At 31.7% G+C, this 14,123-nt stretch overlaps 1 protein-coding gene across 1 annotated transcript; it reads right to left on the bottom strand.

Annotated features, from left to right (window-relative positions):
* Positions 1 to 252: 252 nt before the first annotated feature.
* LOC137408087 (alpha-amylase-like) lies at positions 253 to 8,404 on the bottom strand. Its single transcript, XM_068094481.1, has 5 exons — positions 8,389 to 8,404; positions 7,712 to 7,882; positions 4,096 to 4,327; positions 2,314 to 2,490; positions 253 to 353 (listed from the first exon to the last, which is right to left on the bottom strand). Exons 1-5 carry the CDS (start codon positions 8,402 to 8,404, stop codon positions 290 to 292), a joined length of 660 nt encoding a protein of 219 aa, XP_067950582.1. The 3' UTR covers positions 253 to 289.
* Between the last annotated feature and the right edge of the window lie 5,719 nt (positions 8,405 to 14,123).

Consider the following 14,123-nt stretch of genomic DNA (forward strand, 5'->3'; position numbering starts at 1 on the left):
GAGCCAATACTCTGCACCAGAGCTAGCAACTCAAGGTCAGTATATACTAATTCTACTGAGAGTGTTTATAAGTAAAAAGGTATCGTTCAGCAAGCAGCCATAAGGGCAGTTGACCAGGGATGCTCACGGCAAAAATAACCGTGTACGAGATGAGTGTGTGATTAAGTGATAATTTATTTGAAAGGTCTATTCCAATGAAGTATTAAAAAGCTGCAAACTATCCAAACCAATTTTATCAAGTCTAATTAAGCTTGCCAGTGGGTGATAAAACTGTCACCAACGCTTTTGTCTAGACCCTTTGCATGATACAGAAATTTCCTCTTCCCCATTCCACAACAGTCTTGTGTCCACATCTAAAAGGCAAAAAAAATTCATTGTACAGATTATCCTAATCAACCAGCTGTTACATTGCCTACGTTTTGAAAGAGGTTTCTGCAGCCAATGCTGATAAACTCTACTGGTAGTTCTACATAATTTGGGTTTTAATTTCCCTTTTAATTATAACACTAGCCATACCCTAGGACACTTATATTTCGCTAGTATTTAGTTTTGTGAGTAGCATACAGAGTAAAATTTCGCAGCAACTTAGTTTCGCAACTCTGATGAGTGCGAAAATATAATGATGTGAAAATAAATGCAGTGAAACAAACATAATTATATTCCTCAGGTTCGGTTCGCCGGTAAGAAAAACTTCATTTTGGGACTAGTTTGTAATAGTGAACCGCAGGTGGAATTGTATGGCCGAGATCGATAATGCAATGTGATCGCTTGCTGCCATTTGTTTCTTGGACTAATGTAGAATGGAATTTAATTACGCTGAAAATTTTAACGTTTTTGTCACAATTTTGCTTGTTTTTATATTAACGTATTTTAATTTTAACGATCAACGGTGTTGTGTATAGGTATTAATTTTAACGTTTTCCCAAACACTCAACTGCTGCTAATAATTGCTGAACATCTTTTTTATATTACAGTAATTACAAGTTGTATACAAATACATACATGATACAGCTGCTAGTAATACTACAGCTACAGATACTAGCACAGTGTGTAGTGATTATAACTTTTTCTTTTCCTTTTTTATTAGTGTTATTTATCAGAGCTAACTCTTTCTCTATTCCCTCATCTTCTGAACCATTACAAGTTATTGAAGAGGTGTCAGTGGTAAATCCAAACCTTTCCAGAGCCATGCTGCTTGTGTAGTACTGTGAGTGTCAGTGTGTCTTATTTTCTTTCATCACGGCGGTGCTCACTGCATTGATTGATGTCCCCAACAAACGATAACGCTACTAATGCGTGTGCATTGACATCAAATTCCTATCATTATAAATCATTCTTAATGGGAAAATAATCATAATTAATTGCAAAATAATAACGTAATAAATTTAGACAGTCAAATTATTTTGTTGGTTTATATTTTAATGATGCTATAGTGGTCGTTAAAAAACGTTAAAATAAATGTCGTTATACAATTCCATTCTACAGTATCAATGAACAAAGCTATTTAATTCTGCGTTTTTGCTCGTTCGTTATGATAGTTTAGTTTCGCTCATGAAATTTTTGCGAGAGGATGACTCCATGAAAACGCAAAAGTTAGATGAAGCGAATACATAAGTGTCCTAGGGTAGTTTACTCTGCTGCGACAATTCTCTGGTCATTACTATTAGGAATATGTACAGATCATAGATAAACTAAACTACACTGTAAGTAAGCTCAGTGTTAAGTTGTAGTTCATTCCAGTACTTTTCCAAGTTCTGAAAATTGTAGATTGTACATGAAAATGTATTAGCAAAATAGTTCTTTAATAGAAACCAAACAAAATTTATATATTTATAAAGCTCAATTACTAGAATTAGCTACTGCTAGCCAAATTTATAAAAAATTGCAAGCCCTGCTACATTTTTGAGATGACAGAGAAGAGATGCTCGAGCTGAATTAACATTTATAGAGAAGTCAAACCATTACAAGATCTTTGTAATAACCTGTAGGAGTAAATGCGAGTAGTGAGTAGAGAGAATAAAGAAAACTAACAATAAAAACATACGAAAGTTAGTCAATACTTTATCAAAAGAAAAAAATTGCTTTGTATAAAATTTAGACATCAATTAAAGAAAGCTTTAAAGAATGCACTAAATATAGATGAAAAGCCTTTTCTATCAAGCTACTGTTCACTTATGATTACAACAAACCTATGCTCCTGAACAGCTTAGACCCATTTCTTGTAGCTTTGTAGGGCAAGTCCTTAGAAAGTCGCTAAAGTTCTGTTAATTTAAGCTATCCTAGGAATCGCTAATCAATGAAAGAGGGTCATACTTTGCGACATGGTTTATTGGGTATTTTCCATAGCTTGTGGTTTCTCCCAGACACTTCTCTTGTCTCACATTTCTTTCATATCCATCTTTACTACTGAAGCCTCTAAACTCAAAGTAACCACCTGGTAATTTGGAGCAGTCCATTGTCACTTCCCACATCCAGTAATGGTCTCCAAAACTAAAAAGTGGTTTCACACAATCTCTAGATCAGTACACTTTAATGATTTGGTAGGTGCTTAAAAAGTAAGATTTAGGACAGAATTTTTTGGTTTTTCAGATAACATCGTAGTGCAAATCTATAAAAATGGTAATCTAGCAAGCGAAGTAAATGGGTGTTGACTACAATAGCGCAGATATTCTTCAAACAGACTGATAGACTTCAAACAGATTTGATTTTGATATTTTTCTACAGACTTGCTAAATGTAAGTAGCAATAGCTAAAAATGTTTGATTTTCTATGGTAAGTTTGGAGTTTGCCAAATAAGTCTCAAACAAGACTATTTTAATATTAGTAGTTTAATATTCATAAAAATCTTTTTTAAAGTTGCCGTGTGTATATTTTAACCTTATTTAAACTACTTTAAGAAAGATGTATTGCTTCTAATGTACTAATAAACCAAATAAATTTGCTGCCCCTTTTCCAAGAAACCCTAAGGTTTTAGTTCAAAATTATACATCGCTACAATCATATTAAAAAGGTGGAACATTTCTAAAAAGCATTTTCTCTTTCTTGTGTAAGCTGCAGAATCATTTTTGTTAGCCAGTTTATGCATTGTATAAATTGCAAAACACGCAATTGATCATAGTTGTAATAAACCTAAAGTTATGATTCATTTACATAATAAAATTAGATTGTTTAAAAAGAATTCAGTCCGCCAATCTAAACCTACAAATTACTACACTTCGTTTGCCAATGTTAAACACATCAAATATTACAATAATAGAAGACATCTAATACAAACAACAATTTAGAGCAGCAGCCGACATACATCATCAAGCTATCAACAGGTTACTGTTAACATAATATGCATTGAGATGACTTCATGACATAGAAAGACTATAAACAAAATAATTAACTCTCTGAAGCAGACATTGAAGCTCTTGGCTTTTAAAAAACTCATCATTGATGTTAATGCTAACTTATACTAAATAGGGCTTGTGCCGAAGGGCTTACACCAGAAGACCATCGAGTCGAGAATAGGAGACCAGCCTGACCCCTCCAAGATGAAAGAGATGCTGACCAAAGGAAAGACCGAGCCAGCCCTCGGTAGGGCTACCTGGTCGGCAACCAATTAAGGGGCGATCGAGAAGTGGAGCCTATTGGTCAAAGAATTTTTAAAAGGAGTACGCTGAGCCCAGTCAAGCAGAGCATGTGGAAATTTCATACCATACAGTTGCTTGTTGCATACTCTGAACTGTGTTACTCGTATGTCTGACAAATACATATAACGCCTGTTTTACTCAAGTGGTTTGGCTGCTAGTAAAGAAGTAAAAGGTCACGGTGTATTCTTTTCGTGCTAACAAACAACAGGAAATAGCTACTGTATCTGCACAATTACTATAAAATACCTGCAGGCCGTTGATCGGTGTATGTGTTAGAGTGTTCGCATATCCAGTAGAATGTTGTGAGTTCACATTTCATGTAACTATCTTTCATCTCAGCTTCTAACCGTGATGATGGACAACATGAATCTTATCATTGTAAAGATTGCCTAATAACTTAGTATCATTCACTCATGATCTGCTCTATATTACCCACATTTAACTTTAATGATAAGCTTACGTGTTTTCAGGAACATATTCATTGCTACCACTGTTACTGCTGGTCCAAAGCATAGGGGATCCTAAAGCTTTTTCACCATTTCTCATTCCTTGTCCATTCTCAGCACCATCCCAGCTCAACTTTGTGTCTCCTTGTGACCAAACTTTGTAGCTATGATACCATGTTTTCCTTTTCTCTGTTTGAAGGTTCATGTAAGGGTATTTGATAGGAATTGGCATATCTTTTCCATAGCCTGTAGAGAGACAAATGAACTTTATTTCAGAAATATTGGGGCTTCTTGAGTTTACAAGCTATATAATATGCTAGTCCCGTAAATATGCATCTAGGGAACATACTCTGGTTTGAGTGAAATCTGTGGCCATAAATTTAAGTCATTATTCACTATTTAAGCAGTGTATAGCAAAATATTTTCACCAGGTAAAATTTAAAAACAACCAAAACTGGCTGCGATTATGAAATGAAGATTATATTAATTGGGGAAGAAAAGTCTAAATTCAAAGTTTTAAACAATTTTATTAAAGTTTCTGGGTCAAAAATCTGATTTGCTGAAAATTTATGATATTATTTATAATAATAAGATGTTTACACAAACTACAGTTAGTTCAGAATCTGCATTTTATGCTAAAAAACTAAATAAATGAACTGATCAAAAAAATTGAAATGCTCCATATGTGACAAGTAAGTTTGTGGTATTAGTACTACATATATGGTAAAAATATTTCAATAAATTTTTATGTAATTTTTAATATATTTGATTGATTCACTTGATTTCAGAGCAAAAAATAGTAATTTCTGTGTACGAAAGCAGAAGATTACAACAGTATTCAACATTTCTAAACCAAAGTTTATAATTTTAAAATGGGTTGAGTGTCTATATTTTTACAAACTTACAGTACTTCAGTAGTTTTCAATAGTTTGAAAAAAATAAACTAACTGTCGAATCATGTCAAACAATGAGCATAATTTATTTACATTGAACATCTGATAACTTCTTTAAAATACAGGTTAGAATAGTAAGTTTATACCTATATTATACAGTGTTAAACGTTTTAGAAAAACTTTATCAAAAATCTTCAATTTTATTAATTTTTTTATATTTATACTATTTTTAAAACTTGTAAACTTACTTTGGCCACTTTTGATTTTTAAAAGGCTGGTAACAACTTAACTACAATCAAAAATAATTTTTTACAGTAACAGTTTATAATCATTTATCACTCAAGCATCTGAGTTGTGATCAGCTTACTTGTGTTTCCTGTTTACTGCGCAACACCTTGACAAACCTTGACTAATATGGCCTAATATTAACCATGAAAACAAATATTTAAAAAAATATATACATCTGAGTCTGTAAACATGGTTAGTGATGCACACAAACATAATTTAAAACAAGCAATAGAGATTCGCAGAATATGCTGCTCATCTCAACTAATTTGACCATAGTGCAGCAACATATTTTTTTAAACCAAACAGTGAAAAAGATTTTCTGCAACCTTGTAGAAAATTAAACATTCAAATGTTCAATAATAATTTTTAACATATCAAAACCACAACTTTTCATAAAAAATTACTTGCTTTTCTTATTGCAACCAATCCAAAATGGCAAAAATGGAAATGGGTTGCTGGAGCAACTATTTTGATTCCATTTCCAGCTTTGATGAAAATTTCAAATTCACTTCCTTTGATACTATATATTGCACCATTTTATATTATTTCTTGCAAGAAATCATTACCAAAGTTGTATTTGCTGTTAACATACTAATGTAAGCTATTCCTAGCATCAGAGTGTGCAGATAATTTTATGAAAAGATCCAGCTTCTGTGAATTAAACCAGTCTATGTATGTGAAAATATTGCTACTCCATACTGCTGTAAAAATACATTTACTCAATGGAACTATTAAACTATGCTTTACTGCAAGATATTTTGCTATTTAAAAATAAGGTTGAACATAAAGATCAGATGTATATTTATTTGGTAACAAATTGAAAATTGCTATATAAAGTTTCAAAGGCTAGCAGGCAGTTTCTTAAGCTCTATTTAATTTTGGGAACTATTAGTATTGCGTGCAGCTTTTATTATCTAGAGATGATATTGACTCTGGGAAAATCAACATGGTAAATAACCACACTTGCTGAGCTTCCAAATTGCTAGCATATGCAGTCTTTTACTCAGCTGATCAGTAAGCCCACATTTAAAAATAGATAAAATTATTATATTCAAGAATAGTCACAGCTAACATATTCATTGATTTGCTGTATTCATTGATGCTATATATTTGATTTATTGGTTATGGCTACAATTTTATTTTAACTCCTTTCTAGCTTGACCACAAAATCATCATCTGTAAGCATTAGTTGTTTGTGAAAAATACCTGTCATCAGAGTCTTGCAATAAATTAATTTTTGTATCAAAGTAGTTATGAATATACAAAGACAAATGCAAGCTACATAATTTTTGGTGTATTTCAATACATGCCTATAGCTTACCCATCAAATATAAGCATTAGTTAAAACCTCGATAACCTTTTGTGAAAAGTTTTCATCCATGTATAAAAGTTACTTGTGTCAATGAAATCTTCACAAACTTTCATTTTTGCTCAGTCAAGCTGTTTTTGTTCTCTTTATTTGTTAAATGCCTAGAAAATTGAGACTAGAAATAAGGTGTTCCCAGAATATGATAGACATAATGCATCAAACTATATCACTAGTTTGATATGGTTGAATGACGTTAGGCTAGACACATACAAGATTATTAACAATTAATTTTAGTTATTATTATTGAAGTATTACATTCATTACAAATTTAAACATACTGCACTCATTTTTTTAGATTAGTATAGAGACCGCTTTTTAAAATCTGTGCTGTAATTTAATGACAATTTACAAAAAAAATTGGGATGTATTTGAGAGCTATTTTAAATTGTTTTATCCTTTGCATATACAGAATCTCAAGACTAAAAAAAATTTGATAAGTTATGAAATGGGAAGCTATTTTAAGAACGGTTTCTCAGAAACTTCTTGAAAATCAACAAACGAGTAGAGTTGTATCTGTGACCTTACAACAGAGTAGACAGTAGAGTTGTATCTGTGACCTTACAACAGAGTAGACAGTAGAGTTGTACATGAGACATTACAATAAAGTAGACAGTAGAGTTGTATCTGTGACCTTACAATAGAGTAGACAGTAGAGTTGTATATGAGACATTACAACAGAGTAGACAGTAGAGTTGTATCTGTGACCTTACAATAAAGTAGACAGTAGAGTTGTATCTGTGACCTTACAATAAAGTAGACAGTAGAGTTGTATCTGTGACCTTACAACAGAGTAGACAGTAGAGTTGTATATGAGACCTTACAACAGAGTAGACAGTAGAGTTGTATCTGTGACCTTACAATCAGCACAAAGTTTTCAAAGGGCCTCAGAGTTTTGACATGTTGAGCAACCACCAGTTGCAAGGAAGAATTTAACTGAATCAATTAACTTACACAAAAATGGCTATAGACACTGAATCAAAGTTGAATACCTTTTGGTGATATATGAATGGTGGTTGGTTTGACTTGTCCTGTTTGCATGATAATTGTGGTTGTGTTCTTATCATATTGGTAGAATCTTACCTCTAATGAACAGGCGTTCACCATACTCTGTTATTTTTCTAATGAACACGATGGTCCGTTCCTCATCGCTCGGAGATGTGGTCATACTAGCAGGCTGAGGAGAAGTTGTTCCCGCAACGGAATTGTTGGAGAAACTTACTGGCAAAGCTGATCCATTTGAGACTTTGGAACCTGTATAAAAAGTGCTCTACTATAGAATCAAATTTAGACAAAAATTCAGGTTGTTTGAATTGATGGAAACAATGATTTAATAATTTAATAACAAAAGTTTAATAATTATATCAAAATTTTGCATAGCTTTATTGCTGCTTAAAGAATAGAGAAAACATAACATTATTATGCTTTATTATTCATCTTGAGGTGTTGACTGATGTTCTAAAAAAAGAATCAAGAAGATTGACCAACCAGAAGCTGAGATATAGCCAGCCAAACACAGGTCTACCAAAAAACAAAAGTGTTTTGGTAATCATCAATATATGACGTATGAAATCGACTTGTGTGCCATTGGTCAATTAAGCCAACTAATCCGCTCTCCTATAACAATCACGGCGTTTTAATTGGTTTAATCCCTGGAAGTATAGAACAATCAAATTGGGCCTAACAATCATCGTTCCTAGAATTCTGAACCAGTCCCTCTGACGTGTAGATTAGTTTTAGCATAAAATAATTACACGCACCTATATTTCGCCACATTTCGCTATCTTGCTAGTTCAGCTCAGTTTTGTTGTTCTCCTACTTAGCTTTCCTATTCAGACTCATCTTTAGCGTTGTTCAGATTTTTTAACTATAGCTAATAAATAGAATCAATTAAATCAATCATTAATCTCAGTTATCATTTGAAATTTTCTACAAATTATATTAGTTACATCATTTATTCTATACGCAGTTATATTATTATTTTGTATAATATGCATTATGAATATTATATAAATCATAAAAAATAATCATAGATAAGATAATAGATCAATAGAAAAATCAAAGCAAAAGTTATCGTTATCTTTTCTTATAGCAAGAGCAGCACGGTCAAGTTAGTCTTTTTAAGATTATGGCTGTAGTGAACTTCCAGTCTGTTAATAGTGACGATAATCATGAAAATCAACTGAATGCTGCAGTAGATACACAGTAGAAGAATGCTGCAGTAGATACACAATAGAAAAATGATGATGGAACAAAAAGTCCCATTCCTATTTCTTATTGTAAACAAACTGCCACTCGCGGATATCGCATATAGACTATACACGCGCCGTTCGTTGAACAGATGATCTTCGGAGCATATCCGTGGAGATCGAGATAAAATTTGAAGCACAATAGTCAAAATCTGCTCTTTTGCTTTAAAAAATCATGGCGAGGAGTTGTGGGCAAATGCCTTTACCACACAATGTTTGGATGATTTTTCTGAGAAATCAGAGCTAGTATGTAAATTATTTACTATCGCGAGAAGCGTTTCACATTTCGTAGCCAAGACAATCATTATACATAACGGCGGTAAGGGTGCGCAACTCCGGCACATGACCATTAAGTCGATTTTATACGTCACAGTTTTCGGGATTTTTGAAGGGTTTTCCTTTGATTCCTTATTAGGTAGACCTGTGTTTGGCTGTCTATATCTCAGCTTTTAGTGGGTCAATCTCCTTGATTCTTTTTTTAGAACATCAGTCAACACCTCAAGATAACTAATAAAGCATAATAATATTATGCTTTCTCTATTCTTTAATAAGAAATTAGCAATATATTTTAGATTTGTTAAAAATAGCATTTGAGTATGTTTTACAACCTTGTGGTCATTTTGGCACAGACATTTTATGATGTAAGTAAATATCATTCAGATGAATAAATATTTTAGCAATATCAGATGATAATATAAAGTCAACTAACGTCTACACATTGATTTGACTTATTCTCATTACCTTTGTATTAATCTAAAGATAATCTTGACAAATAGAAAATAAGTGACATCTGTTTTAGTCAGAAGAAAGATTGAATAATTTAAAATGGTTTCTATAACAATGTCTTGTGATGTCGACTTGAGTTCGAACGCTTAAGCTAGCTTAAAAATACAAAGAAGCAGAGTATTTCAAAATTTCAGTTCGTGTAGAAAAAACAGAATTCAAAATGTTTGTCTAAAAATTATATATTAATATTCAACCATATTTGTATGTACTGTATATGTCATGACCAACCAACTTTTTGAACAGGGAATGTGTTAGAAAAGTGGTTAACTTGTTAATTGTGTAGAATGATTCTAAAATGATAAACATGTAAAAATTTAAAATGTCAATGTAGATAATTAAAAGAGCGCTACTACTTACTGGTTTTTTCAATTCAACAAATCAATAAAAAATTATCAAAGTTCGAATTTGTCTTGCTTTTAGGAAAATTTTTCAAGAATAAAAACAACCTATAATTAACAATTACAGGATAAATTAAATTAATCCATAAAAAGGATGAATTAAAGTTACAAGTTATTTGATTACTAACAATAAAATAATTATATTTTAGTTTTTAGCAAGGATTTTGACAGTAGAACTAAAAAAATTAGTTTTTGAGACCCAGAAACTCTCTGTGTAAACTCTAAGCTGTAACATTGGGTGGAAATATTTCGGCAGAACATATTGTATAATAGACTATATCAATGTTGACGATTAGCCAGTGTAAACATTGCACAAAATAGCTCTCGTTGGCTGCCATTATAAATTTTCTCCATCTAGTTTCCATGTTATATCATTATTGTCTCCCAATGTAATACTGCTAATAATTATAATGCAAGGTTGAGGCAGAAACCATTATAGCCATAAAACCTCAGCATCTATGTAATCATATGTCAGTCATTAACTTTAGAAAGTTGGTTATAGAATTACACCAAGCGATTACGAAGCACACGTTGCAGTGTTCTTTAGCAGGACATTCTTACGTGACCCAAACTAGAAATATTATAAAATTATATAAAAATTTGCTTTTCTCAGAAGTCATCTGTCTGAAGCCTACTAACACATTTTCTACTTTCATGAAAAAAGATTTAGAATGGACCATTTTCAAAAAACTTAGTTCATCAAATAATCCCACGACCAAACACGAGCAAAGCAATCGTTTGGGAGATTTATAATAAATGCATATGTGCACACAAAGCACGAAAATTATTCATCAACGGCTGTCGCAAACCCTTGTACCAAAATCTCATCAACAAATTTAACCATTCTTAATGAAGTCGTTTAAGTATAATTATAGCGATACGAAACACATATAAACCTATTTAAATATGTTACCAAGGCTTTATTATTTGTAGAGAATTTCCTAAACCATACCCATCTGATTGGATTTTACATAGATAGACTGAGTAATTCGGCCCAAAATCGTTATTAAAATTTGACAAGCTTTATTTTTATCAAAATTAAGACCGGCAAACGAAATGCCGAGTGACAGAGAATAGAACCATTAAGTCATGCGCATTTCACACAAAAAAACGTGCACATTTCACCAGTCTGTGATATTGTCGAATTGCCGAAGAACCTAACCTAACAATAAGGTTTCTGTAATTAACGTAGAAGTACTGAAAATTAATCGTTTCTTCTTTTGCCGATTTCAAAGTAACTGACATTTTGGACACTTGAGTACTCTGGTATTCCAACTGATGTCCAAAGCAGTGAAGTAAAGGAAGTAAAGGAAATGACGATGATATTTGTTTTAACGATTTTTATGAGATTATTACAATATTTAATTATAAGAATAATTGTTCGATTTTATAAGATTTAATTATAAGAATAAGCATTCGAATTTACAAGATTGAAGTATGACCAATGTTGGGCAATATGATACTGTTATTATTTTTTCTAAATAGTTTTATTAAATAAATTTTCTAAAAATCTATATAAATATCACAACTTGTTGATATTGGTAGCTATGACGTTTTGAATTGTAAACATAATTGTGCATTGGTTTTCTATTATTACTGTATTACTATATTAATAATATTGGTTAAACTAATAATATCAGTGCATTTTACTTCTAATATTGCATTTCTCCTATTGTGGGGGAGAGATATAAACATATAATATTTTTCTTTCATTATTGCTGTTTGTTGGACATAATAACACCCAGTACATTACAGCTGCCATTGCAGTTATTTTATTGCCCTGCAGTGCCATTTGACTGCTAATATTGCATTTCTCAACCATCAGTCCCCTTTCTTTTTTCCAATATTACTTTGGTCATGGGCTGTAAGAGAGGGGAATTTTTCGTTAATATAATTTGACTTGCAACTATTTTTGGTAAACATTCAGAAAGGCTGCAATTATTTTTTCAGTTTAATGATTTTAAAATGTTGATAAAATCTGGTGTTTAGTAGAGCTTAAACACAAATAGTATAGTGAAACTCAAATATCTAATATTATCTGATGTTGTTAATGCAATTAACATTGTGACATTGGTTAACATCTAATAACCTAGTACTAAAAAGCAAAATTTAATCATTTAAAATTAAGTTAAGATTTAAAAAGTAAAATGACAACGAATAAGAATGCAACAACATAACAGTCCATTGCTGATTCAACCATTATTAAAAAGGTCCATGATTGGCTGGCTGTTTTCAGAAGTGAACAATTTTATAGAAAAATATATATTGATCTATATAAGAGTATTACATACAAACTCGGGCAGTACAATGATCAAATATGTCATCATTATTCGGGTACTTTCGGTAAAATAGCGCCCACTGTTATACATTAGTATAGAATGAAAGCCTCTGTAAGGGATGAATTCAGCATCTGATAGCAAATACATTGTAACATACCAATTCTATATTGTATATAAGATTATTATTTTAATTTTCATACTGAACATATACATTATATGCTCTATACAATCTATATTTATAAATCTCAAAGTTTTTCTGTCTGTGTGACCTTCAGTATGTCCGGCTATAGCTATAAAATCTCACATCCTTCAGAGTTTGAACTCCCAGAGATTGCACCTGCAGGTTTGTAATCCAATTGTCTAACCACAAGCCTATGAGGGCTCTTACGATTCATAGTTTTCACTATATACTGTATACACCCTTTCCCCAATTTCACGACTTAAATGGCGTATTAATTGAAACTCTATTAACTCTACAAAACAGGGTGCTTTTGTGTGTTTTCGTGAATTTCTATTTCCTGTTTTTTGTAAGGTTCAATTGCTAAATCACGGTCAAGGTCACTACTTTTCATGCGAACAATTGTATTATCTTGTGTAGGAATACCCTATACATGCTCTCTTCGTTTGGTCAGATGAAGTACCAGTCAAAGACAGTCCACTAACTCAGTTTTATATTTGTACCAGTATCGAGAGGTACTAGCGTCATATTCAAAGTTTTGATGGATAGCTTCTGCTAGAGCAGTAACCTTTTTTATACACACACACTTCTATACAAGAATTGTTATAATTAATTTTACATGTTCAGGATACTTTTCTTCTCAGTTCGTATTAATTGTATCATTACCAAGTCATCTTTTATTGTAATCGTAGCAAAACAGACTTAATTTAGCGATTACTTGCTAATTATTTCACATTTAATCACTTTTATAGTTGTTTGATTTTGTTTCTTATTTTGTTTGACTTGCACAAAGAATTTGCCTCGTGATGTGAAGTTTAAAAGGTACAGTTGTTTGCGAATTTTGCAAACCTCTACAGTTGTTTTATTTTTTTAAATTTATTTAAACTGCACAGAACACTTTTCTCATGATATTAAGTTTAAAAGTTAGAATGGTAACTGTTGTTATATGTTAAGTAAAAATAAATGTTCTGTGCAAAGACTTTTATTACCTGGGTAATACCGGACAATCATCTAGTATAATACATTTAATATTATCATATATAGCATATTATATATAAAATTATAGATAACACCATATATATAATTTATATAACTTTATATATAGGTATAATATCTATGTATTATTTTACTATATAATATTTTATATACATTATGTATAACATGTAATATATTATACATACATATTATAATATAATTATTTATGGTAGTATATGATATACACCGTAAAACATCTAATTGAAGGCCAAGGTGGTCTATTTTTAACCCTTCCTCAATAGTGGCGGTCAATTGGAGGTGGCATTCAAATAGAGGCTGGCGATCTATTTTTCAAATGGTTTGTCAGAATCTTTGGAAGATAAATTTAGCCCTATTACGGGCGAAGTGAATGTCACCTATATTCTGCCCTCTTTTTCCAGCTGACCGATATTAAACATTTTGAATGCAATAAATCTACTAATTTACCTCTAACATCTCTTAATAAATGTGCGTCAAAAAATCAAGAAACACCTCTACCCGTTGATATCTATTGCTTGCAGTTGACCTGCAGTGATGTTATAGCCTGTGTCCTTCTTTGCAATTTGTTGTCATTTTCAATTTTTATTTTAT

Source organism: Watersipora subatra, chromosome 11, assembly GCF_963576615.1.
Source record: "Watersipora subatra chromosome 11, tzWatSuba1.1, whole genome shotgun sequence".
Taxonomy (NCBI): Eukaryota; Metazoa; Bryozoa; class Gymnolaemata; order Cheilostomatida; family Watersiporidae; genus Watersipora; species Watersipora subatra.